This window comes from Cyprinus carpio, chromosome A1, assembly GCF_018340385.1.
Source record: "Cyprinus carpio isolate SPL01 chromosome A1, ASM1834038v1, whole genome shotgun sequence".
NCBI classification, from domain to species: Eukaryota; Metazoa; Chordata; class Actinopteri; order Cypriniformes; family Cyprinidae; genus Cyprinus; species Cyprinus carpio.
Window position 1 is genome coordinate 7,107,642 of NC_056572.1, and position 25,716 is coordinate 7,133,357.

Genomic DNA, 25,716 nt, shown 5'->3' on the forward strand with positions numbered 1-25,716 from the left:
AAAGTAATATATAACAAATTGTATTGTGTATAATATATTAAGACTACTGTTAAAGGGATAGTCCACTGGAAAATGACAATTCTGCCTCATGTCTCACTCATCCTCATGTCCAAAGCTAAAAAGCCAAAAGAAAATATTTTGAAGAATGTTGGTAACTTAACAGTCTCGGTTCCCATTGACTTCTGTTGTATTTTTTGTTCATCTCATGGAAATCAATGGAAACTGAAACTGTTTGGTTACCAACATTCTTCAAAATATCTTCTTTTATGTTCCACAGAATAAAGAAAGTCGTACAGGTTTGGAATAATATGAGGTTGAAGAATTAATCACAGAATTCTTACTTTTGGGTGTATTACTCCTACAAATTATTATCAATAATAAATCATTATATGCAGGTTTTGTAGATAGTGATACCAGATTTTTGTAGGCAGTAAGTCATGTTAGATTAGTTTCAGACCATCCGTACTGTGACATTTTACTTTCCCAGGAGCTCCAGGGGGGTTTGGAGAAACAGGAAGCAGCAGTGAAGGGGCTCAATGCTCTTGGGACAGATCTGACTCCACAGTGCAGTAAGGACGACAGGGACCACATTAAACAGCAGCTCGCCTCTATCAACTCCCGCTGGACAAAAGTGTCCAACCAGCTCACTGAGATCAAGAGACGGTTAGTAAAAATTGAGGACATATTAATGCAGACAGCTTGTTAGAGTTCCACATGCTTGAATATCTTAGCATAATTCAATTTGAGCAGCAAAAACCTACATAATTGCCCTCTTTTGTCCTTATTTTGAAAGAATGCTGGCTATAGAAAAGAAACACTCCCCTTTAAAATACCCACATTTTGTCGCTTTGCAGCCTCAAATTTGTTTTATCCAGCTGTATTTACTCAGTGCAACTTATAACATCCACGTGAAAGATATAACACCAACATGTCTGAGAAAAAAAAACAACACAGAATCACTGAGTTGGAAAAAGGATGACCCCCCCCCCCACCCCCCTCCTAAAAATGACCTGTAAACTCAATCAAGTGTAGCTAAACACCTTCTCAATGACTTTCAGCTATGGTCATTTTGATCAGCTCAGCATGAAAAGAACTTTCCTGGAGCATTTCAGTCCTTGGTAGTGCAACTGAAGCAAACAATCAACTATGGGTGGCAAGGCACTGTCAAATGATCAGTGTCAGGAGATGAATACAAAAAAAAATCAAGACTTTATCAATGCCTAGAAGCACAGTGAAGTCTATTATTAAGTTAAAGTTATTTGGCACAACACAGACCCTCCCTGTATCAGGACATCGCTCCAAACTGGATGAAAGACCCGGGAAGAAACTGGTCAGAGAGGCAATGATGCCTACAGTAACTCTGAAGCAGTTGCAGGAATTTATGACAAAGAGTGGTTATTGTGTGCATGTGACAATAATATCACAAATTCTCCACAAAGGTGGCTTGTATGGGAGGGTTGCAAGAAAAAAAGCCACTCCACAAGCAGTCAAGACTGAGCTTTGCCAAAACACTCTGTGAATATTTTGAGGCAGATGAGACTAAAATTGAATTATTTGGCCTCAACACCAAACCAAATGTCTGGTAGAAATCCAATACAGCTCACCATCCAAGTAACAGCATTCCTACAGTAAAGCATGGAGGTGGTAATGTCCTGTTATGGGGTGTTTCTCTGCAGCAGGGACTGGAGCACTTGTCAGGATAGAAGGAAAAACAGATGGGGCAAAATACTGTCAAATTCTTGAGGAAAATCTGCTGCACTCTGCTAGATAGTTGTCAATGAGAAGAAGGTTTACCTTCAAACATGACAATGAAACAAAGCACACAGCAAAACTGAGCAGTGACATGTCCTTGTATGAGTGAAGTGCACAGTGGTTGAATGAGAAGTGAATGTCCTTGCATGACCTCTTCCAGACTAAAACCCCATTGAAAATCTGTGGAATGACTCAAAGACTGCAGTCCACAAATGCTCACCATCAAATTTAACTGAACTTGAGCAGTTCTGCAAAGAAGAGTGGGCAAATATTGCAAAGTCTATATGTTCAAAGTTAGTAGAGACATATCCCAACAGAGTAAAGGCTGTAATTAAATCAAAAAGTGGTTTAACAAAATAGTGACACAAGGGGGTGATCTTTTTCCAACTCAGTGATTCTTTTTCTGACATGTTGGTATTATATCTTTCACTTGGATGTTATAAGTTGCACTGAGTAAATACAGCTGGATAAAACAAAAACTGTGTTCATCTTCATTTCAGGCTGTAAAGCAACAAAATGTGAGTATTTTAAAGGGGGGTGATTCTTTTCTAAACCCAGTGTAAATATGGCTGCTGTGTGTTATAGGTCTGCAGGGGCAAAAATTGTTCTTGCTGAGTTAAATGAAGACATGGGGGAGTTTCAGTCCTGGCTGGATGATGCAGAGGCTGTGGTTGCACTTCCTGTAGAAGCAGGTCACAAGGAACAGCTTAGTGCAACATTAGAAAAAGTGAAGGTAAAAATCACTTGCTCACTTCCTGTAGAAGCAGGTCACAAGGAACAGCTTAGTGCAACATTAGAAAAAGTGAAGGTAAAAATCACTTGCTCAAGGGGAAAAACCTTAGATTTTAGTTCCATATTCATATTCAAAGTCTCCCATAAGGCAAATCACCAAAAATGAGTCACAAAGACGAGCAGATAGTTTGTTTGTGTTTGTGAGCAGGAAGCAAAATCTTCATCAGATCAACAGCAAAGGCTCATCTCTCCCAGCAGATAAAGTCAAACCACTGGAGAAACATCTAAAGGTTATCAACATGCAATGGGCCAAGGTAATCTGAATCGTTTCTTTCTTTCTCTACTGTTTGATTTTTCTGGCCCATTAAATTAGATTTTGTGATCTTGGTGTGATTACAGCCTAATGAGCACATTATCACTGAGTAGTCAGATTGAAGTAATCGTAGATGCTCACAACAATTAGCTAGCATCAGAATCTCAAAAGAGCATGTTACATTTTACCCCGATTTTGTGATCTTGGTTGTATATAATATATATATATATATATATATATATATATATATATATATATATATATATATATAATGCATTTTCGCATTATTTTTATGACAATTAAGCATACCCCCTCCCCCCAAATTCTCATTAATTGGTCAAAATTGGTGATTCTTATCATCAGGCTACTGTACTGTTTTTGTACAATTTTGTTGATACAGTCAAATTAATATATTTTAAAGTGTGACTACTATGAAAAAAAACATTAACTCAGAAAATGCTTGTAAATTTCGCAAATTAATTACAAAAACAGCGAGTAACAGACTTAATTAAAGTGATATTTGAAGTAGAAAGACTAAAATACTTAATGCAATAATCTGTGTTTTATTTGCAACTTCAAAAAAAACTATTGTAAAAAAAAATGATTTTCAAACAGTTTTCTTTTTTGCTATATTGTTATAACAGCTATGTTGTTAAAAATTAATGTGTTTTATTTGCAACTTCAAAAAAAACTATTGTAAAAAAAAATGATAATCTTGTTAAAATTAATGTGAAATTCATTCATATTTTCATTAAAATTAATGTGAAATGAATTAAATGTGAGGAAAATGCGAAAACGTGGTAATATATACATATATGGCATATATATCTATATATATATATATATAGCTAATTATATATATAGAGAGAAGAGAGATGAGAGGAGAGAGAGAGAGAGAGAGAGAGAGAGAGAGGTCCTAAAAATAATCTTTGTGTTCTTTATGAAAAAGAATATTTCTTATTCTATTTACTCTCCTATTTGTAATAGTTCAGTACCATAAAATATGACCTGGAGATGCTCTAGACAGGTTTTGTAAGATTCACCCCTGCAGTGGTTTACTGAAAAGTACTTGAAATGTTTCTTTCTCTCCTCCAAAGGTGTCCACTGATCTTCCTGAGAAGCAGCAACAAATCGAGGATCTCCTGAGGGATTTGTCTTTGTACCAGGAACAGCTCTCCAAGCTCTCAGTTTGGGCCTCCACTACAAAGAATCAGCTTGAGCAGTCCCCTACTGCAGTGGACCCAAAGGTAATCTCACAGACGTGATCAAGCACATATGTAGAACATACTACCCACAGTCTTGCAGTTTTATAATACTGCCATCTGTCTTTGTGCAGTAATTTTTAGCTTGGTGTGGTGTAGTGGTTCGTGGCTGGCAACCATCACATTACATTGATGATTTGATCCCTTCATTCACAAACAAGGTGTTTTCAAAGATGAAACTTTAAGGTTGTGCTGTATTATAAAAGTCTGATTTAATATTTTTAATGACCAATTGCTTTGCCAATCAAAGATTTTTTTTATTTTTTATTAAACTGTCATTGGTCTCATTTAACACACTCTCTCAAATTTGTACCAAGAGAGTCTTTTAGACGTCATAGGCTATTTAATTAGACTCCCAGCATCATCTTCATACAGAGTCTCAGCTGCTCCCATCAGGGCATGGGTTTCGCTTCTCTAGTCATGGAACTAACGAGTTCTGGAAATCATTTGTTCTTTCAGTTACTGAAATTATGAAAAAAATCAGTACATCTGTACAGTACTTATGTGATTTTGAATTGTTTGTGGCTGGTTCACTCTGATTCGGCTGAATGCAGTTGATCGATTTGCACATTGCTGCATGCTGTTTCTTTATACTTGTTTTTAAAAAAAAAAAAAAAAACAATTCTTTGTTCTTTGTTAGTGACGCTTGTCATGGCAAGCATGACTATTACGATTGCTCCTTTTCAGTGGTAAGGGTATTTCAAAACTATATTTCACCCAAATCAAAAGAAAAATCTAAATCTAAAAAAGAATATAGAATATATATTTTTTGACTTATTCAAATATACATCATATTATATATATATATATAATTTCATTTTTGAAGTACATTGTTGTTCTGCATTTAGTTTATGCTTGTTTAAATAAAAATGCTGTATTAAAGTGTTGAGAATATAATGACAGTTACCACTGAGAATTGAATAAAAAAAAAAAAATCAAAAGCTTAGAAAATAAAATGTCCAGATGCTTTTCGGTAATGTTAAATTAATGTTACTGTGCAAAAAAATTAAAGGTTTAATTTCTTTATTCAAAATACAATTTTTAATTTTTTAATTTTTTTTATTAGATATTGTGGTAAAATGTGATCTGGACATGTTTAGCTTAGTAGAACTAGATTGCTCCTTTAATGAGGGTTTGTTGTTCATTTCTTTTATTTTTATTTAATTGGTTGAGGATGATGTAAAGGAAAAGAAACCAGCAGTGGAAGCTGTTTTGGCAAGACAGAGACCACCATGCCAACCAGAGAAGGTGTGTAATCGAACCATGATATTATTAAATATGATCTAAGAAACACTATGATTATGATATTAGATTACTCCGCACAGTTCCCATTAGTATCTACCATCGCTGTACTGTAATGTAATATATAAGACTATATCAGTCTATCAGCTTCATGGCATGAAACTTTATTTAATATAATTCTTCTGGATTGATGTATTCCAGGGACAGTTTGATGGCCTCAGTGCAGATTGGACATCCATTCAAGTTCTCCTTAAAGACTGGCGAGACAAATGTCAGCTCGCAGGTATGAAATCGTGTAATGCATGATGATTGACGCTACAATAATATGCTATTAAAATTCATGCACATCTCATGTTGCTTATGTGATGTTAGACATCTGAAAGTCTGAACAAAAGATCATTTGTTACTTTCCAGCCGTAACTTTGACTGGTAGTGCAGCAGGGGATGCAGCCCTTGATAAATTCAATAAATCCTGGATGGAGCTTGATGATTGGCTGACTCTTTTGGATCACATGGTTCAGACTCAGAGAGTAATGGTCGGAGATCTCAACGAGATCAACGAAATGACGGTGAAACTCAAGGTCAGATTGTGACATCATTTTGCAGCTTTTATTCTAGAGTAAAATACTTTGTTTACTGTCTTGCAGAGACAATATTTTATCTTTTGCCTAAAGTCCCTAAAGCACCGAAGACAATTTAGTTTTATATAACCAATTTACACCCTTTCTCTGATCCTTAGGGTCAGGGTTAGGAAATACTTAGGCTGTGGAGTAAATGTTAATGACATCTGTTATAATTGGCTAGCCTTCTCACATTAGAAATTAGCAGCAGAACCAAACCTTATCATTATTAGTTATTGATTCAAGGCAAATACTGTTAAATTGAGCTGCAAAAATTGTGACCATGAAGATGGCATTTAAATACACAAGTCTTAAAGGCACAGCATTAAAAACAGACTATTTAATTTAACGGTCAGAAAATGGTATTGAAAAAATTTAATTGTGTTAAATTACTGCTAAATGTTTATTAAATATTTTGTGTGTGTGTGTGTGTGTGTGTGTGTGTGTGTGTGTGTGTGTGTGTGTGTGTGTGTGTGAAAATATTGCTCAATTGAATTATTTAATTATTTCAGTTACATATTTTATATTTACTGTTAAGCGATTAGAATTGCAGAAATAATGCTATAAGATTCATGTTTTACATTTTTTTCCAAAATTAAATATTGAAATAAATAAATTGAAATTAATAAAATTAAATAAATATTTTAATGATGTGATACTCTTAATATGAAACTAAAGCTGCCAGAAGGTGGCAGCAAGTCACTTTCTTAATGAGTCATTCAATCAACTGTTTTTTTTTTTGTTTTTTTTTCAAATTTTTGATTCATTCAGAACTGAGATTGTCTTTATTAATGGTTCACTGAATCATTGGCTTATACAGATTCATACACTAACAAAACCCCGCTGTGTGGTGCTCAGAGATGCACAATTCTACTGTGGCTTTGTTTGTAATTATTTTCATTGCTGAAATTGAGCAAAAACAGACAATACTGACAATATTGTGTTTAAAATGTTTATTGAACTGTTGTATAAAATCAATATCACATTTGCAGTTATGCAGGGAAATTGTTTGGGAAAAAACAACAATCTTGCTTGTGTGATATTGATAAACTATATATATATTGTTTACATTTTTTGCCCTCACATCTTGAATTTAAAGGGCATGCATTCCAAAAGGCTACATCACACAGTCAGTCATTGTCCTGCATCATGTTCATCAGCATGTAATGTAAACTTAACTAAAATTTTACATAATTTTTTCCATAATTAATTGTACCAAATTAACATGTTAAATCGACCCTAATTACTATAAAGTAATATTTTAAGTGGAACAAAATATATTTTATACTAACAAGATACAAAAAATAAACAGGGCGACTCTTTTACTTCATATAGTGGCACATAAGACTACAATATGCCACACAACTCTGTAGTAAAGAATTCTGTGTTGTGATTTAACAGTCAACACTGCAAGACATGGAGCAAAGATGTCCACAGCTGAACAAACAAATCACTGCGGCTCAGAACCTGAAGAACAAAACCAATAACCCTGAGACACGGGCAACCATTACAGACCGAAGTAAGTCAGCTTTGCCTCATCATACTGTCTCTCAGTGATGCACTGTAATATGGAGGTGTCAACATGGTAACAGCTTGGTGGAAGACTTAAGTAAACAGAGACTGTTGGCAAGGATTGTGTCTTACAAGGTCATACGTGACCCTGGACCACAAAACCAGTCTTGAGTCACTGGGGTATATTTGTAGCAATAGCCAAAAATACATTGTAGGTGTCAAAATTATTGATTTTTCTTTTATGCCAAAAATCATTAGGACATTAAGTAAAGATCATGTTCCATGAAGATATTTTGTAAATTTCCTACCATAAATATATTAAAACTTACGTTTTGATAAGTAATATGCATTGCTAAGAACTTCATTTGTCAAATTTAAAGGCGATTTTCTCAGCATTTAGATTTTTTTTTGTTTGTTTTTTTGTATTGTTTTTTTGCACCCTCGGATTCCAGATTTTCGAATAGGTGTATCTCGGCCAGATATTGTCCTATTCTAACAAACCATACATCAATAGAAAGCTTATTTATTCAGCTTTCATTTAATATACAAATATCAATTTTGACAAATTGACACTGGTGACTGGTTTTGTGGTCCAGGGTCACATATAGCATTATAAGTCAACACTATTAACCAAAACTGCAATATTCTGTAAGACAAAGTTATTTAAGAATTAGTTATTTATGTAATATATGGTGTAATGTAATATCTGCTCATACTTAATATCTGCAAAACCATAATCTTTTTTTCCTCCAGAAATGAAAAATGTAGTTAAACAATGGCATTGTATTTGGTTGAGAAAATCAATAAGTCTGTTAATCAATTTTTTAGATTTTTTGCTAGTTAGTCTAAGTAATAATTCATTTAATTTTATTGACTTAAGTCCATTGTATGAACTGTGATGGCACAGGCCATTTTCAGACCTGTTCCTTAGAAATGTTCTGTCTTCTTTTATTTCAAGTTGAAAAATTACAGGCACACTGGGAAGATTCCCACACCAAGCTGACCAACAGGGTCCTTCAACTGCAGAACATGCATAAGGACTCCACTGATTGGTTGGAGGCCAGGAAACGGGTGGAGCCTCTCATTAAGAGAGCCAATGAAAAACTAGAGAGCTGGAATAAAGTTTCTCACAGTGTTGATGATTTAAAAAGCCAAAATGCAGATGTCAAGGTAATGTAGAATGAACACAATATCGATTTCATGACAGAACATAAGTGAAAAGCTGAGTCAGTGTGCTTGTATTCTTTGCATGATCTGGAATGCATCTGGTCTGATTACTACAAATAAATGCTATGTTATTATATTACAGCAACTTTCTAAGGATATACAGCAATGGCAAGCTCAGATAAATGTCACCAATGAGCTGGCAAACAAACTGCTGACCCTTTATGCAGACGATGACACAAGCAAAGTAAAACAAATGACTGAGAGCATGAATCTAGCTTGGGCCAACATCAAAAAGCGGTGAGCTTCTGTTTAAATCCTTCATTTTTCAGTATCACCAACAAGTGGAGTGGCATATAATAACATTTTTACTGAAAGGAAGTATCTGTGGTATTGTTGAGTCTGAAAATAATGCAGTGCTGACACAGTGAGGGTGCATAAAAGGTTATTTCAAAAGCTTTTAAGGTACACTTGCTTTCAGGAGAATTGTGTACCGCTCAAGATCCTGCTGTGTGAAGTTTAAAGCATTTGTCACCAACATATTTTAACAATCTAATAATAACAATTTTTAAATATTAAAGAAGTACATTAAGATACTAATTTAATTCAACTTTGTTTCTGTATAACAGTGAAGTCATTTCCCTTTCAGTGCAGGGGACAAGGAGGCAGATCTGGAAGCCGGACTGCGACAAATGCAGCATTTCTACTTGGACCTGGAGAAATTCCTTAATTGGCTTACTGAAGCAGAAACCACAGCCAATGTCTTACAAGATGCCACGTTTAAGGAGGGACTTCTGGAAAACCCTGCCACAGTGCGCCATTTACTCGAGCAATGGCAGGTATGCAACTAGTATTTCCAAATTGTGTACCTTACAGCAGTTTGCCCTCTTCATTTAAAGCATGTAGTCACTCCACTCCAGCTCCAGTCCAGGTTTACTATTTCCTGCTACCCAAAATCATTGGTAAGAGAATCCTTACTCCAGGGTTTCCAGGTTTTTTTTTTTTTTTTTTTTTTGTCAGTCAAACCTCTTAAAATATTCGATGTTCAATCCTTAGTGAAATTTTACGCCAATTTTGCTTATCTGCTGTAAAGTTCTTTTAATGTTTGGTTTTAAAGGGATACTCCACCCCAAAATGAAAATTTAGTCATTAATCACTTACCCCAGTGTTGTTCCAAACCCGTAAAAGCTCTGTTCGTCTTCGGAACACAATTTAAGATATTTTGGACGAAAACCGGGAGGCCTGTGACTGTCCCATAGACTGCCAAGTAAATAACAGTGTCAAGGACCATAAAAGGTATGAAAGTCGTCGTCAGAATACTCCATCTCCCATCAGACGTGCAATCTGGGTTATATGAAGTGACAGGAATACTTTTTGTAAGCGAAGAAAACAAAAATAATGACTTTATTCAACAATTCCTTTGTCAACAGTCTCCTCTGTGTCTTTCCATATCACCGTATGCTGCATATGCTCTTCTGTATCATCTGCGCCACAAGGATCTACGTGTATTTAGCTTTGATTTGAAAGAAAACAGTGCATCCTTTTGACGCGGATGATACAGAAGAGCATACGCAGCATACAGTGATATGGAGAGACACAGAGGAGACCGTTGACAAAGATTGAATTGTTGACAAATTGTGAATAAAGTCGTTATTTTTGTTTTCTTCGCTTACAAAAAGTGTTCAGTAAGTGATTAATGACAAAATTTTCATTTTGGGGTGCAGTATCCCTGTAATATCACGATCTGTGAAAAATCTGAAATTTAAAAACTGAGTAAGCTACTACATACTTGCATACACATTTATTAAACATTCTATACCTTCGTCCACCTGCAACTTTTCTGCATTAAAATACAGATTTTATTTTAAGATTAGTATGACAGCACTCCCCCTTAGATTTAAGCAGTTCTACAAAGTGGTGTTTGATTCAGTTCTGTTTTTCAGGGGTTTTAGGACATAAACACTTTAATGAAATCACTGAAAAGTAAATAATGTTAAACTCCATTCCCATTGTCAGCTCTTTGGAGTTTAAGTATTATTAATTAGGAAGGCAGAGTAAACTGATGGGTCTATTGTCCAGGTCGCCCGCTGCTCACTGGTATGGGAGATATGTGCATTTGGCAACGGTGCAGAGATGCAGTTAAATATGAAGAGGCAGACAAAGATGTGGGCAATAAAGAGAAGCCTCTGTTCTCCCAGAAAACCAGCTCTGACCCATTCCTCGCTCGCAGTGCCCACTCGCGCCTCAAACAACAGGGCCAGTGTGCCTCTGCGACTGGCATTCTGCAGCTCGTTTCATGTCGCATGTAGACACATGGTTGAAAAATACTTTTTCTCGCGCTCATTTTCACGATGTCCCTTTCTCCCTCATTTTCGCCTCGCGTCAGACACGTCCACATGGTGGGGAATTAAAGGATTGTCACTGGCGACAGTCAGATGGGCTTTTTTCTATTCATTTGATGTCGCTCATTCATTGGATATGTTGCACAGGAAGACATATCATGTTAAGGTTTGATCTTCACTGTCAGCTTCACAGTTGCTTTGTGACTTTGGATTTGTTTGGCTTGCATCATGACTTTGAATGAAATTGGTTTATCAAACTATGGGAACAAGCACTTAAAATATAGTCAGGGAAAACGCATGAAAATTGTTGGTTTGTTGATGGTATTGCACTATTCTATTCTAAAATAAAGCAAAAAATAAAAATAAAATCTATGTATTTGAATGTATCATTACATTTCACATTACATTTGTGAAATATTGTGATAAAATAGATTTCCATTTAAATCACATGAATTTTGTGCTGCTGCTTCACGTTACATTCTGAAATACAAAAATATGTCTAAAATGCAATTTTGAATAACATCAGAAAATATTGACTATTTTGTATTTAAATCAAAATCAAGATTTTAGGTTAAAAATATTATATTATATTATATTATATTATATTATATTATATTATATTATATTATATTATATTATATTATATTATATTATATTATAGCAAAATATATTTCAGAAGTTCACACAGTAGTTGTAACAAGTATCAGGGGAAGTAAAAGAAACTCTTTCTTTATCCCTAATCACATGGTGAACTGTAACTTGGATGTCTGTGATCAATTTTAATCCCTGCAGGATCTCCAAGCAGAGATTGATGCCCACCGGGAGATGTACCATTCATTAGATGAAAACGGGCAGCGTATTGTGTCATCTCTGGAGGGGACGGACAATGCCGTGGTGCTACAAAAACGGGTTGATGACATGGGGCATCGGTGGCATGAGCTCTGTAACAAAGTTATGAGTATAAGGTAAGACAAATTAATCATCTATATTTAACCTGGGAAAAATGAATGCTGAGCGGAAACAGGCTTTGAAAAATAATGTGATCATATACAAGCCCCAGGCCTGTGTAATACTATGTGCAAACCATTGCATTTATTTGACTTTGTTTAAAGTCAAAAGCCTAAATATTATTAGTGCTGCTTGCGAGGCATTACTAATACTTAGGGATCCTTAACATAAATATTACACTTTGACGTGTTATTTGCCCTGGATTATTTGAATTACAGAAATGAACGATAGCTCAAATAACACCATGATCTTTGATGGCAATATACCATCAAATAATACCATGGCAGTATATATATATATATATATATATATATAACAAGTATATTACATATATATACATCACACATATATATATATATATATATATATATACACACACACACACACACACACACACACAATACACACAAACACTATGATTTTTACATTTTTAATAAAGTCTCTTCTGCTCACCAAGGCTGCATTTATGTGCTCAGAAATACAGTAAAAACACTAATATTGTGAGATAGTATTACAATTTACCATTGTAATATATTTAAAATGTTATAATTTTTGTAATGTATAACTACATTATATTTCTGTCTTTATTTTTAAAATTAGGTTATTATTTTATTGTATTTGTTATAATAATGAAAACATACTACTAAAAATAACAATGATCATAATTAAAATAATTAATATTTTTATTATTATTATCTTTGACATCAGAGCCTGTAAACATTCATATGTGTTGTTAAATTATGGAAAAATTAACCAGCTAGAAACACACCCTGAACACCTTAGCTACCACATAGCAACACCATGGCAACTACCAAGCATCATGTTGATGCATTTTGCATCACTCATGTTTCCAGAAAATGTAAAAATATTTTAGTTTAGCTTTCAAGTCTGTAATTTTCTCCAGGCACAATCTTTGAGAGTTTCACACAATGTCTGAATTCATGATGTTTGAATGCAAATTTGAGTTCCATTAGGAATCACATTTGCCTTGGTAGGAGCTTTTTAAATGTTCATGCATATTCAAATACAAAGATTTCTCAAATCTCCACCTTTACGCAGCACTTTCTTTGTAAAATCCAATTGCGGTCTGACAGTACATAGGGTGCTCTCTAGTGGTGTTTGTGATTTAACACTTGGCATCGCATCTTACCATCCAAATTGGCTCCTCAGGCCCTATCTGGATGCAGGTGTGGATCAGTGGAAACACATGCACATGTCCTTACAAGAGCTGCTCAACTGGCTGCAGCTGAAAAGGGAGGAGTTAGAGAAGCAGAAACCAGTAGGGGGCGATGTGCCGACTGTGCACCAACAACTACTTACACACAAGGTGAGTCCAGGACGCATCCTTTTCGCCCCTCACTGAAAGCATGAGAAATGACGTTCAAGATGTGATTTATGCAGTCTGTCTTTTGTTGCGCCCAAGTGTGATCATTATCGGAGTCTGTTCTTCTTAAATATTTAAACAGATGGAGACGATATCTTGCGTAGGAGAGGTGCAAAGTCCCTTGTCTCTTTGTATGGTTGTGCGAACCAATTAACATCTGCTGATGGCCATCAGCTGTCAGGGGCCGCTGTAAACAGGATGCGGTCGTGGAGTAGTTAGTGTAGGGAGCTCAGTGAGCCTGTGCTGCCGGTGACAGCTGAGTCACTGTCACACTCTACAGGTGCAGTAAACTGGCGTGTGTGTAGGAGCTGCAAAGAAAGTCTCAGCAGCAATTTAATTGAACAAAGTTTCTGCAAACTATTAGATAAATTGACATTGCTGTGCACACAATGAAAACCTAAAATTTATTTTTCAGAAATAAAGTTCGAAAACAGAAAAGTTATGTTAGGAATTTAGCTTATTAAATATATGGGTTTGAACACGTGAACTCAGTTTCCGAAAAGGTCAGATTTCTTTGTATCTATTAAAGCACTGGATGCTCTTCAGATAATTCTCCATGCTAGATAACACGATCATGAGGTTTTACCAAAACTCCTGGAATTCATGCAAACTCGAATGCTGCTGTCGTTCATGTAAAAGTGAAAATTTTCGATTCAACTTATCACTCAAATTGGTATGCTGATAATATAATTAAGAATCATGCATTTTATTACAATTAGAAAAATTCTAAACAGAAACATTCTCATAAATAATAAATAAAAAATAAAAATAAATAGAAAATAATAATGATGATCAACTTCCTTTTATATCTTATAATGGTTGTTATATTTGTTTTCAAATTAATGGATGAGATAAAATTTTTAGGGTTTGCTTGCTCATGAAAACAAGAATTAATTAATGAAATGTGCCCACTGATAGTGTCACATGTGGGAGTGTTAGTTTAGTATTATTTATGTATTATTATAGTATTTATTAATACTATATTTTGACTTTTTATTTTATTTTCTGTTTAATTTTAGTAATTTTATGTGATTTTGCCATTTTTTATATTTTTATTATTTATTTCTATTTAGCTTTATTTTTATTTCAGTTTTAGTAATTTTAATATTTTTTCCATCTATTATTTATATTTTATTTTATTTCAGCGTTCAATTACCAAAAATGATTTTATTCTATTTTATTTTTATTTTCTTAATATAGTTTTAGTTAACACTGGTGTGCAACATCTGCAAAGCACTTGGTTCTTAGAAGGAATTATGCATATCATGCAATTATTAAAAAATATGTAATAAATAAAAGTTAATGTCAGTTTGTATGGAGCAATTGCATGGAAATGTGCCCAGCAGAAAATTTCACACCAAGATCACTAGAAAATGTACACAATCATTGTTAACAGTTCTGTGTTAATTGTATCCATTTGCACTGATATTTGTGAATCCAGTGCATTCTATAATGAGCCCTATTTGCATAGGAAGAAGGTATGTTTGCCCAGGAAGGAATGACAATGGCTTAATTTAAATCTGCACGAGGCATCACTATACAGCACAAATAGCACCTGGTTAAATATACGAATATGATGCAGGTTTTCGCAGGGTTTTGGCATATGTGCTAAAGTTGCACAAATGTTTACCCCTCATTGTGACATTCAGTTCTGTTGATAGCAAGTCCTTGTGGTTTCATAGGGCTTCAGAAGAGAGTTGGGTGCCAAAGAACCTGTGATCAATGGAACACTCAACAATGCTAAAACCTTTCTCGCTGAGATGCCTCGTGAGGGTCTTAAACAGAGACCTGGACAAAAGGGTATAAAATCTCCTGCCCTTACAAATATACCTAATAAAATAAATTCCAGATGCTATAACCTGTATTTCAATTCTTGTGTTCCACCCAGATGTAAGTCCTGAGGAGAGGGTTCAAAACGTGGGCCACATATTGCGTAAAGAAGTGGAGGATGTAACAGTTCGATGGAAGAATCTGGGTGCAGCTTCCATTGACTGGCAGCAACAGCTGGAACTGGCCATGGAGAGGCTGATGGAGCTCCAGGACGCTCAGGATCAGCTGGACTTTAAACTCCGGCAGGCTGAGACCGTAAAGAATTCTTGGAAGCCTGTTGGAGAGCTGCTCATAGACGATTTGCAAAACCACATAGACCGAGTAAAGGTCAGTGTACAATGTACCATGTTATAAGGGATAAGATTTTTTGGACATGTTCCATGGTGAATACCATGGTATTATCTGAAGTACCTTGGAGTAGCATGTTTATATATTTATTTTTACATTTTTAAGCCTTTTGGACAAAAGACATCAAGGCTTTTATGTACTGTATATTTTCAGGCGTTCCAGGAAGAGATAGCTCCCATCCAGGATAATGTAAATCAGGTCAACCAACTGGCCTCCACATTTAGACCACCTGACATTCAGCTCTCTCCAGACAACCTGAGCAGAATTGATGACCTCAACATGAGATGGAGGCTCCTGCAGGTACCCATCCCTCTTCTTCTCATTTGAAGTCAATGTGAATTACTTAATAATGCCTAAATAGCTGTTAAACGTTCATATGAATGGACCAACTGTTTATAAATCTAGTCAGGTCACCGATTTAGTTTCTGAAATAAATCTTTGTGCAATCTTTGAGGAGTTGTAGAAAAGTGTACACGTCAGCAATAGATGCAACAAGCAGATCACAGAAATAATCTGTCTTTCAGAGATTTGACGAAAGACACAAAGGCATTATTTAATAAAAGGACATAGGACAGAACATAAAAACAATCATGATGAAATATTCTGCACATAAAACATTTTATACAATATTGTTTTTTTTTATTGTTTTAGTATCTATTGCTCTCATTGTTTCCTTTATTTCAACGGAAGCTTTTATAAATAATTTCTGTTAAGTGAAATGCTGAAAAGGATTTGAAAAGCTGAAATAAAATAAAAATAGTAGATTTAGAAATGTTGCCTTGGAAACGTCTGTGTTTTTTTAGATCTCCATTGAGGAACATCTGACCCAGCTGACCACAGCCTATAAGGACTTGGGGCCCCAGTCTCAGAAATTCCTACATAGTGAGTGTGTTTTTGTTGTTCTGTTTTGCAATATTATGAGTATCGTAATGTCATAACTTTGTACTTATATACTAATCCTGTGTATTTCATGATCTCACTAAACTGTCAAGTCAGTACATAAACTGTCATGAAGAAGTGTTTGAATAGAAAGGGCTTTGAAATTGAGGTAACATGAATGGGTTTTCTTTTCTGCACACAGCGTCTGTTGAAAGCCCTCTTGAACGATCTATTTCACCCAACAATGTCCCCTACTATATCAAGTAAGTCTTCCGAAACTCAGCCCACATGTTGGTGTCAGGCACATTCAAGGTCCACACTGAATTAACAAATTGAATTTCAACTCTATGAAAGCTCCCAGACTAAGAAATATATCACAGCTGGTGGCAGACTACCAAAGAAAAGTGATTTTCCATGACCTTTTTTCTGAACAGAGATATCAACCTGGAAAATTTGTGCAGAATAATCTAAGATGATACATTAGGCTCTGCCAATGCATGTAGCAGCATGCATCACATATATCTGAGAACATCTGCACACAGATGACTGAGTGAGTGACCTTCATATTAAACGGGGAAGTTTGGCAGTTTCCATTTAAATGTTCTATACTTTACATAAAAGTGCAAATAAAAACATTGCATTCCTGCTGATAACAAATCATATATTTTTGCTCTTTGTAACAAGTGATGCATAAATGTGTGTAGTTACAAAACTAAATAATACAATCTAAAGTGAAGTAAAATGTCATCCCTTCATACGCAACTAATGGTGACTGAAATATTTTGCATTTTATTTTAATACTAATAATATTCCTGCAATGTAGAAATGCTTTGTCAAAGCTTCTATAATGAATTTTATGTCAAAGCAATCTTATCCAAGGTCATAAATATACAGCACCTATATACAGTACATACATGTTGCCAGTGTATAAAACCATGTATATTATTTGACTAAAGATTTTTACCCCAAAATAGTACCTGTGAGAAAAGGATGTGATAATGGTTCAACAAAGTTTTACATCAAAATGCAGGAAATACTATTACAGAATGTTAAAATATCCTGAATATTAAACCTGATGGCTGATTTATGAAAATATGAATAATGTTTAGGAAAATAAGCATTAGTGGAGAGTTCAGACTGTTCATTCTACCCCTTGACATGCAGTGCTTAACACCTTTTCAGAAGTCATATTCCATAGCTATATGATAAAAATGCTTTCTTCTTATTTCACTAGATACTGCAGCAGACATCCTGCAGTATAATTATGAGTAATACTTTCACCTCGATCTCATTTTGCCTTGCCTAGAGGACAGCTTGAAGTGGCACAGCTCACCCCATTCTCTCCTACTTGGGTGTCTTGTTAGATTTTGCTTACAAGTTGCAATGAATAACTTCATTGATGCATACAGTTATGTTTAAAAGTTTAGAATCAGTAAGATTTCTTTTAAGAAATTAATACTTTTGCTAGGTTTTCTGTAATCTAGATAAATCCTAAACAACCAAGCTGAAACCCCCCAGCCTGTAATGCATGTTATTACTCATTCAGTTGGGCTAGGGTAATTCATTTAATCTTTAAAGTATACACAACCTTCATATAAATTCAGGGCAGCATTTATGCTCATGGCAGTGCATGAATCTGACTTCAGTTAGGAGAGAACTGACTCTTAATGATGCTGTCATAGATTATGAATGTCATTAATGCTGGTCAAGCGGAGCAGTACTTGCAGTCAGATGGCAATAGAATTTGTTATTTCCAGCCTATTGCATGTGATAAGCTGCAGGACAATAAAGGGGATCGCTTTATAATAACTTTCATTAATAAGTCATCAACAAACGTTAATGCTAAACAGATCAGTAGTTCATTCACTCATTTATATGAAATAAGTATGCATCCAAGTTTCATGATATTTATATATGTAGGCCTAGTGATCTAAATGTTCATTGGTGTCAGAAATGATAGTTTTTTTTATATTTTTATATATTGGTATGTTTTTTATTTTAAACCTTTTATAAGATTTTTACTCAAACTGCACGAACTCCATACCATGCAGTAGTTTAAGCAAATTATTGCATATTATGTGGATCACAATTTATTTAGAATTCATGCAAAATGTATGACTCATAAATGAGATTCCTGCACTGCTCTGAAGCACCAGTTTTTGTCAGAGAATAAATCCAGCCCTTTCCGACGAGACAGTAACTTTACTGATTACTTTCACACTAAGTGGTTGTGTCTCAAATCCTAGTGAGCTGCCTACCTATACATGATTTTTTTTTTTTTACATCATAAATGCATTCGATTTTTTTTAATAGGCGCATTAAAACATTCTATTGTAGCATTTTAGGAATATATGTGCGTGCGTGTGCGCGCGTGTTTGTTCCGACATTAAATCTATTGGTGCGTTCAAGTCATCTCGTATCGATCGTACGAGTTGAATGCACATGAACGCCACCACAATATCGTAAATACCAGTGGGGAGCTCGGGGTTTTCTTTAAGCCCCGATCTGTACGAGTTGGGGGCGTGTCAGTGATTAACATGGCGAAATCAATGCATGCAACGTCTGTAGTTGACGGTACATTTTAATTGAATTTCAATGTTTACTAGTCTATAAACTGTCATTTATCATGATCATCCTTAATCTTGTTATAAGTAGCAAGTTAATGAATTACAACTAAAAATCCTAACATTTGTGCACCTTTAGACGAGAAATGGTTTGATTCGCAACACTGCACATGGCTTAACATTTTTTTTTTTATCTCTCCGTTTAGCATTTTTCTATAAGCAGAGTTATTAAACCTTGCTGTAATTTCTTGCTATTCATTAAAAGAAGGTACAGCGCCATCTTGCTCCGACGAAACTGACTTGAACGCACATCACGTCTTCGGCACGATTTCCCTCCTCGTAAGTACGAAATTCCCAGGAGGACTTGAACGCACCATATTTCCGCAAGCTTGGTTCGAATGTTTGAATGCGTGTGATTCGCCAAATAGTTCAATGCAACTTTTGAACACTCCTATAATAAACGCGCTAACGTTCCATTCATTCATTTTTTTTCCATCGTAAACTTCGATTCGATCATTTTGACTATCATCGGCGACCGTTTTCAGCATCAATCGCGAGTTTAAACAGTAAATTGTGTATTTTTTGAGCATTGCAAGTTCAGACGTTCAGTTTGAACACGTTTGATACAGGAGCGTTCGAACATTGCGCGAACAGTTGGTGCGATAGAACATTACAATCCAGGGTCTTTGGGAAGGTTTTTTTTTTTTTTTTTTTTTTTGTCACATTACGACATTTAAACGATTTTCACGTAATGCTTGAATCGAACGCGCCAGCGATACCCTAAAATGCGGTCTAGGTAGGGGGCATGCAAGGTTTTGGAGCACATCCTGTAAGTGAGTGAAAGAGCGAGTGAGCGAAAGGAGTTAGAGGGGGAAGGGAGCTGGAGGAAAAGCTCCGCCTCGTCTGAGCCGCTCTGGCTGAGGGAGATCGCAGGGAAGTCGGATGCTTTTTCCCCTGTAGAGAGGGAACACCGCGGAGGTGATTCGCCCAAACAATATCAAACCGTCGGAATTTTACAAATAAACACTTTGGATTCGGCGATTACCGAGAGGCGAGATGAGGGAGAACTTAAGAAAGTAAGTGCAATGCAAACACGAATAATGTCGGCTCCTGCGAGTAGAGGACGCTGAAGGAGTTTTGCATTCGTCCATCTGCCGTATTGCCGCTGCTTCTGTTCCTTTCTCGTCTTCCTTACAGCCTAGCAGGTGCTTGTTCGGTTTTTACATGGAGCCAGTGCAGCGACATGTCCGTTCAGCGCTTGATTTGTTTTTTTAATGCCAAACACATCGATAGTTCCGAATGTATCTGCTGTGCCCTTCTTGCAGCATGCAGACTGATAAACCTAACGTGGCGTTCATATTGTCATTTATGTTTTCGAGCTGTATTTGATTGGGAATCCTTATGTTGATAACGACGCTTGGCCTTTAAGGCTCCTCCATATTCGTGCGCTTTCCATAAGTTAATATTATGCTACACAGAAGATCACTGTTTTGATTTTAACCACATACTTATGGCTGCGTTTGCATGCAACCATAACCAAGAGCCACAATTAGAGGTGTCTGCGTGATGGTGTGTGTGTGGGTACCCTGTGCTTTTAGATGCATGCATGTATGTAGGTGGGCATTCCTTCTAGTCCAAACCCACATTACTGCTGTACTTCCGCTCATGCACCGCTTTGAGATGTGCAGGTATGGAGCTCTCTGGGAAATTTGCCATCAGGCCATTGGCATGCTCTACCGAGTCTACCTGAACCTAGAGGGCGCTGCCAGATACTGACTGTGTCTCAAAGCCTAAAGAGAAACTGTATGTTAGGGGTTTTAAACTTTTTGATGATTTACTCCAAAAAGTAGTAAATCATCTAGAATATTACTCCTTCCTAAAATATGATGACAGATATTATGATGTGTACAGACCCTTTTATACCGCTTCAGATAAAAATAAATAAATAAAAAATTAGGCCATGCATGATAAAGACCTGTTGTTTCTTGAATTAATTATATTTAAATAATTGTCTTTTGTTGGGCCATTGTATTACATGTTGTTTTTCTTTGTTAATATATACACTACCATTCAAAAGTTTGAAATTAATATATTAATTTAAATTAATATTTCAGTTCAGAATTATTAATACTTTGTAATACTTTTATTCAGATGAGATGCTTTAAATTGACCTGAAGTGACATTACGATTTTTCCGTTTGTTGAATGCGGTTTCTTTCAACTTTCTATTCATCAAAGTCACAGTTTCCACTAACATATTAAGTATCATAATTGTCAAAAATTATAAGAAATGTTTGAGCACCAAATCATCATATTAGAATGATTTCCAAAGGATCATGTGACGCTGAAGACTGAAGTAATGACTGCTTAAAATTCAGCTTTGATATTACAAGGATAAATTACATCTTAATTTAATTTATTTATTTATTTTCAATTGTAATAATATTTGGCAACACAAAACAGCTTTCCGACATCTTAACAATCCCAAACTTTTTATGGTCATGTATATAGTAATATATATATGCACGCTTAGAGTAAACCTGAAGAGAGATATTTTGAATTCAGTTCAAACTTTTCTTGTAAAGCACTTTCCAAAGAAGTGAACTAATTTCTTTTATTATTATTATTAACAAACTATTATTATACAAATTATTGAAAATGTTTGAATTGGAAGGAAGAAAGGAAACCCATTTTTGTCATAAATTGCAGTTCTGTGTGTGTAGGTTTTGCTTCTTTCTGTTAAAAGAGGCTGTGAGTAGAATAAAACATCTGCAATTTGCAGAGCATCGGACAATGCACATATTTTGAGATGCATTCACACATGACTTCAGTCTGAAGGGGTTCACATTGTAAACAGGTTATAATGAGTAGTAAGCCTATACAAAGTGCATTACTCAAAAAAAAAAAAAAACTTTACCAGATTTAAATATTAGTATCAGTATGCCTGCATGTGTATTAGAAATATCAAGCATATATTGTTACTGTTGCTTCATTAAGTGTTTCACATTTTTTCCAGGTTAGCAGCTTGCTTAACAAACAATGCTGTCGCAGTAGTATGGTATTGGTATTACTGTGGTACTTTTTTAGAGGTCTAAGTGTGGAAGTGATTCCAGGCCATAATGTTTGCATTTCAGAGACATTGATGTTTTCTGCAGACCTTTTACACTTCTTTCATACTTTCATTTGACCTCTTTGACTTAAAAAAAAAGATTTCTTCTTAAAAAAAAAAAAACACTTTTTTGAAACCCCAGTCTGTGTTTTTCCCTGCTAAAAACACTGTAGGCTCTGGGTATAATATATTAGTTTTGAAGTTTTTCTACCTTATTAGAATTCTGCAGAGCCACTTGGCTGGCTTAAGCCCAAAATCACAAAAACATCCCGGCCCATAGCAACACTTCAAACCAAGGCATCTCAGTACTGTAAATTGCATTTCCACTAATGGATTCATTTAGAGCCCTTGTAACAAAGCAGGCACTGTTGTGAATCTAGAAGTCTAAACTCTCTTCTTTTAAGATTCGAACAAAGACAATCCAGTACAATAACTCAGATGCTCAAAACTACTCCAGTGGTCAGAAGTAGGATCTAAACAATGGACTCCAAACTGTTTATTCATGGGAAATATCAGATAAGGTGATTATGAGTTGAAGATGAGTTTTTGGCGGTTTAAGCTTCTATCAATTTATGAATGTTTTCAGTCACTGCAAAATGCACATGCAACAGGAACACTTTTAATTGGCATAAGTTGCAGTGTGAGTTTCAGTCACAAACTCTAGAGCTGAACATGCCCACAGTTCTTTGCGTAACTTGCCTATCCATTCGTCTTTACTTTAGACAGCTTAAACTTCTGGCATAATTGTGACAAAATGTTCCTATGGCTTTTATTGAAGGGGAAAACACATTACAGCATCTTGTAAAAATCCCCTTTTTATCCATTGTTTATTCTTAAAGGTATTATTCTCTCAAAAATGAAAGCTCTGTCCTTTCTCACCCTCATGTTGTTCCAAACCCGTAGGACTTTTTCTTTCATGGAACATAAAAGGAATGTTTTTGAAGAACATCCTGGCTATTATTTTCAATATAATGAAAGTGAAAGAGAAATGGACTTCAAAATCACTAAACAGCAAAAAAGTATACTAGAAGTGGTACACTTTTTGTGTGTGTGTATTGTAAGACTTCAGAACACTTATATATTGGAAATGTTGTATGGACCAATTTTATGATACGTTTATGCTGCCGTTTTTAGCACCTAACAACCCCATTTCTCATTTACTTCTATTGTACTGAAAATGACCAGACCAGGATATTCTTATAAAATTCACATTCTGTCTTCCACTCAAAATGAAGTAACACCATGAAAATGAGTAAATGACTGATTCATTTTGAGTGGACTATTCTTTTAAAAGAGGGATGTTTTATCGTAGACAGCATGTCTAAACTACAGTTAGTAGTATGTTATTGGTGGTACTATAAAATGTTCTTGAGTATCTGTTGAAGATTTTCTTTATTTGAAGAACATAATTCAGCTCTTCTTGAGTTTGAGGACTGAGGTTTATTGTTTGATGTAAAATGACTCAGGGTCTGTCCACAGCACTTTATCACCATGTCTTAATCTGTATTACTGTAGATGGATGACACTGTCTCTAGCACTAAATATGAGTCATAAATACATTTATGGATGTTGTATAGCCTTTTGTTGGCTTTTGGTATTTATTATAAAGCTTGTTTTTTTAGATAGAGGTACCATTTATTGTTTTTTATCATGTTTTTGCTTTCAGTCACCAGACCCAAACAACATGTTGGGACCACCCAAAGATGGCAGAACTGTACCAGTCATTAGGTAGGCCTGATTCAGACCTGATGTGTATGAAGTAGGGCTGGATATTGAATACATTCATTATGATTTTTGCTAACGTCTTTGCAGTGTTGTCATGCAAAAATGGTCATGAAGATCTGTGATGATGTGACATTTTATTGTGCATTAAAATGATTAGTAATTACTCAGCAAGGATTCGTTAAACTGATCAAAAGTGACAGTTTTACATTGTTGCAAAAAGTTTCGGTTTCAGATAATTCCTGTTCTATTCATCAGAATTCTGAATAAATGTATTTAGGTTTCCACCAAAATTTTAAGAAAATATTAAATATCAACATTGATAATAAAAACGAATGTTTCTGGAGCACTAAATTGGCATATTAGAATGATTTTTGAAGGAACACGAGACAAAAATTAAGTTTGCCATCACAGAAATAAATTACATTTTAAAATATATTAAAATGGAAATATTTCACAATATTACAGTTTTTACTGTATTTTTGACCAAATGGATGCAGCCTTTGGTAAGCATAAGAGACTTCTTTCAAAAACATTTTTAAAAAAAATCATACCAACCCTTGAATATTAATGTATATTTAACATTTTAATGTTTACACTTGGCAACAGTGCCTGTGAAATAATGGTTCATGTAAAATCACGTTTATATAAATATATTGATATGTAAATATACATGGATAAATTGTTGAATGGCTAAACATTTTTTAACCATATTGCCCAGCACTACTTTGAAGTAGTTAAATCTCTCACATTTGCAATATTTGAATCTATTTGGTAGTGTAATTGCTCTTGAGTAAAATGTCAGATTGTCAGAGGAAACATTTTTGATCAATGGATTAAAAATGGAGAAACTGATTGGATGAAACTAGCTTGATGTTTCTGCTGCCTGTTTTTCAGATCCCAACAAATAAGATCAAAATTAGAAATTGTCAAATGCAGAGATGAAAGGATTGACTCAGACACTAATGAAATATTGCATTATCAGTTTGCTAAAATTAATATTTGTCACATTTTCTTCTCTTGCTAAACAGCGGATCTCAACAATGTACGGTTCTCGGCATACAGGACGGCAATGAAGCTCAGACGAATGCAGAAAGCGCTCTGCTGTAAGTGCACAAAATGTACTCTTAGTAATCACACAACATCAAGTTCATATTTTTTTCAGGTTGTTTCTGAACATTAGTCTTTTTTTATGATAAGCTGAAATATAATTTTTTTTGGTCTAAAACCAAGTTTCATAGAAACTTTTTCGGAAAGGGAAAGAGCATTCTTACTCCAGATTTTGTAGTAAGTTGTAAATAACAAAAAAAAAAAATGAAAAGATGTTTAGAATTACTATTTTCCACACATTTGATTACACAACAGGGTTTGCTAAAGCAAACGGTAGTGATTATTACTGTTATCAAACTGGTGACCTTGCCAAGTTGAATAATAGGAAGAGACATGTGCTTTTACTTCTGACCAGCCAGAACACCTTAGCAACCCTATAACAACGTTCTGGAAACCGGCAGAGACTTCAGAACACTTTAGCCACCATGCTTTTTTTCTGTGCACAGTGGATCTTCTGGGCATGTCTGCAGTCTGTGAGGCCTTTGAGCAGCACAATCTGAAACAGAACGAGCAATTCATGGACATCATGCAGGTGATCAACTGTCTGACCAGCATCTACGACCGTCTAGAGCAGCAGCACAGCGGTCTGGTCAACGTGCCTCTGTGTGTGGACATGTGTCTCAACTGGCTGCTCAACGTCTATGATACGTACGTTCAACTTTTTTTGTTGTTGTTGTTTGTGCATTTAAAATGCAATAGATCAGAAATTTAAGTTCTGTCATTTACTCACCCTCATGCCATTCCAAAACAGGATATTCTGTAGAATGCAAAAAGAGAAATTGTGAAGAATGTCCTTGCCGCACTGCATCAAAAGAGCATATCTG

At 35.2% G+C, this 25,716-nt stretch overlaps 1 protein-coding gene across 9 annotated transcripts in view; it reads left to right on the top strand.

The window, feature by feature from the left end:
* LOC109100245 (dystrophin-like) overlaps positions 1–25,716 on the top strand; it is a 100,378-nt gene that overhangs the window by 51,849 nt on the left and 22,813 nt on the right. For 7 of the 9 annotated variants that reach the window (XR_006155495.1, XM_042730386.1, XM_042730415.1 and 4 more), the window contains exons 1-19: positions 2,693–2,798; positions 3,895–4,044; positions 5,227–5,307; positions 5,503–5,584; positions 5,716–5,882; positions 7,323–7,440; positions 8,392–8,603; positions 8,743–8,897; positions 9,247–9,436; positions 11,732–11,904; positions 13,118–13,274; positions 15,014–15,131; positions 15,220–15,488; positions 15,663–15,809; positions 16,313–16,391; positions 16,591–16,651; positions 23,727–23,788; positions 24,814–24,888; positions 25,339–25,540. Coding sequence is in view for 8 of the 9 variants with exons in the window: in XM_042730386.1 (XP_042586320.1) it covers positions 2,784–2,798; positions 3,895–4,044; positions 5,227–5,307; positions 5,503–5,584; positions 5,716–5,882; positions 7,323–7,440; positions 8,392–8,603; positions 8,743–8,897; positions 9,247–9,436; positions 11,732–11,904; positions 13,118–13,274; positions 15,014–15,131; positions 15,220–15,488; positions 15,663–15,809; positions 16,313–16,391; positions 16,591–16,651; positions 23,727–23,788; positions 24,814–24,888; positions 25,339–25,540 (2,513 nt within the window). In the remaining variant the exon portion in view is untranslated. Of the gene's footprint in view, positions 1–487; positions 664–2,337; positions 2,509–2,686; positions 2,799–3,894; positions 4,045–5,226; positions 5,308–5,502; positions 5,585–5,715; positions 5,883–7,322; positions 7,441–8,391; positions 8,604–8,742; positions 8,898–9,246; positions 9,437–11,731; positions 11,905–13,117; positions 13,275–15,013; positions 15,132–15,219; positions 15,489–15,662; positions 15,810–16,312; positions 16,392–16,590; positions 16,652–19,494; positions 20,029–23,726; positions 23,789–24,813; positions 24,889–25,338; positions 25,541–25,716 lie in introns of those variants that run through there. The other 2 variants (XM_042730632.1, XM_042730566.1) reach the window with 2 other exon arrangements.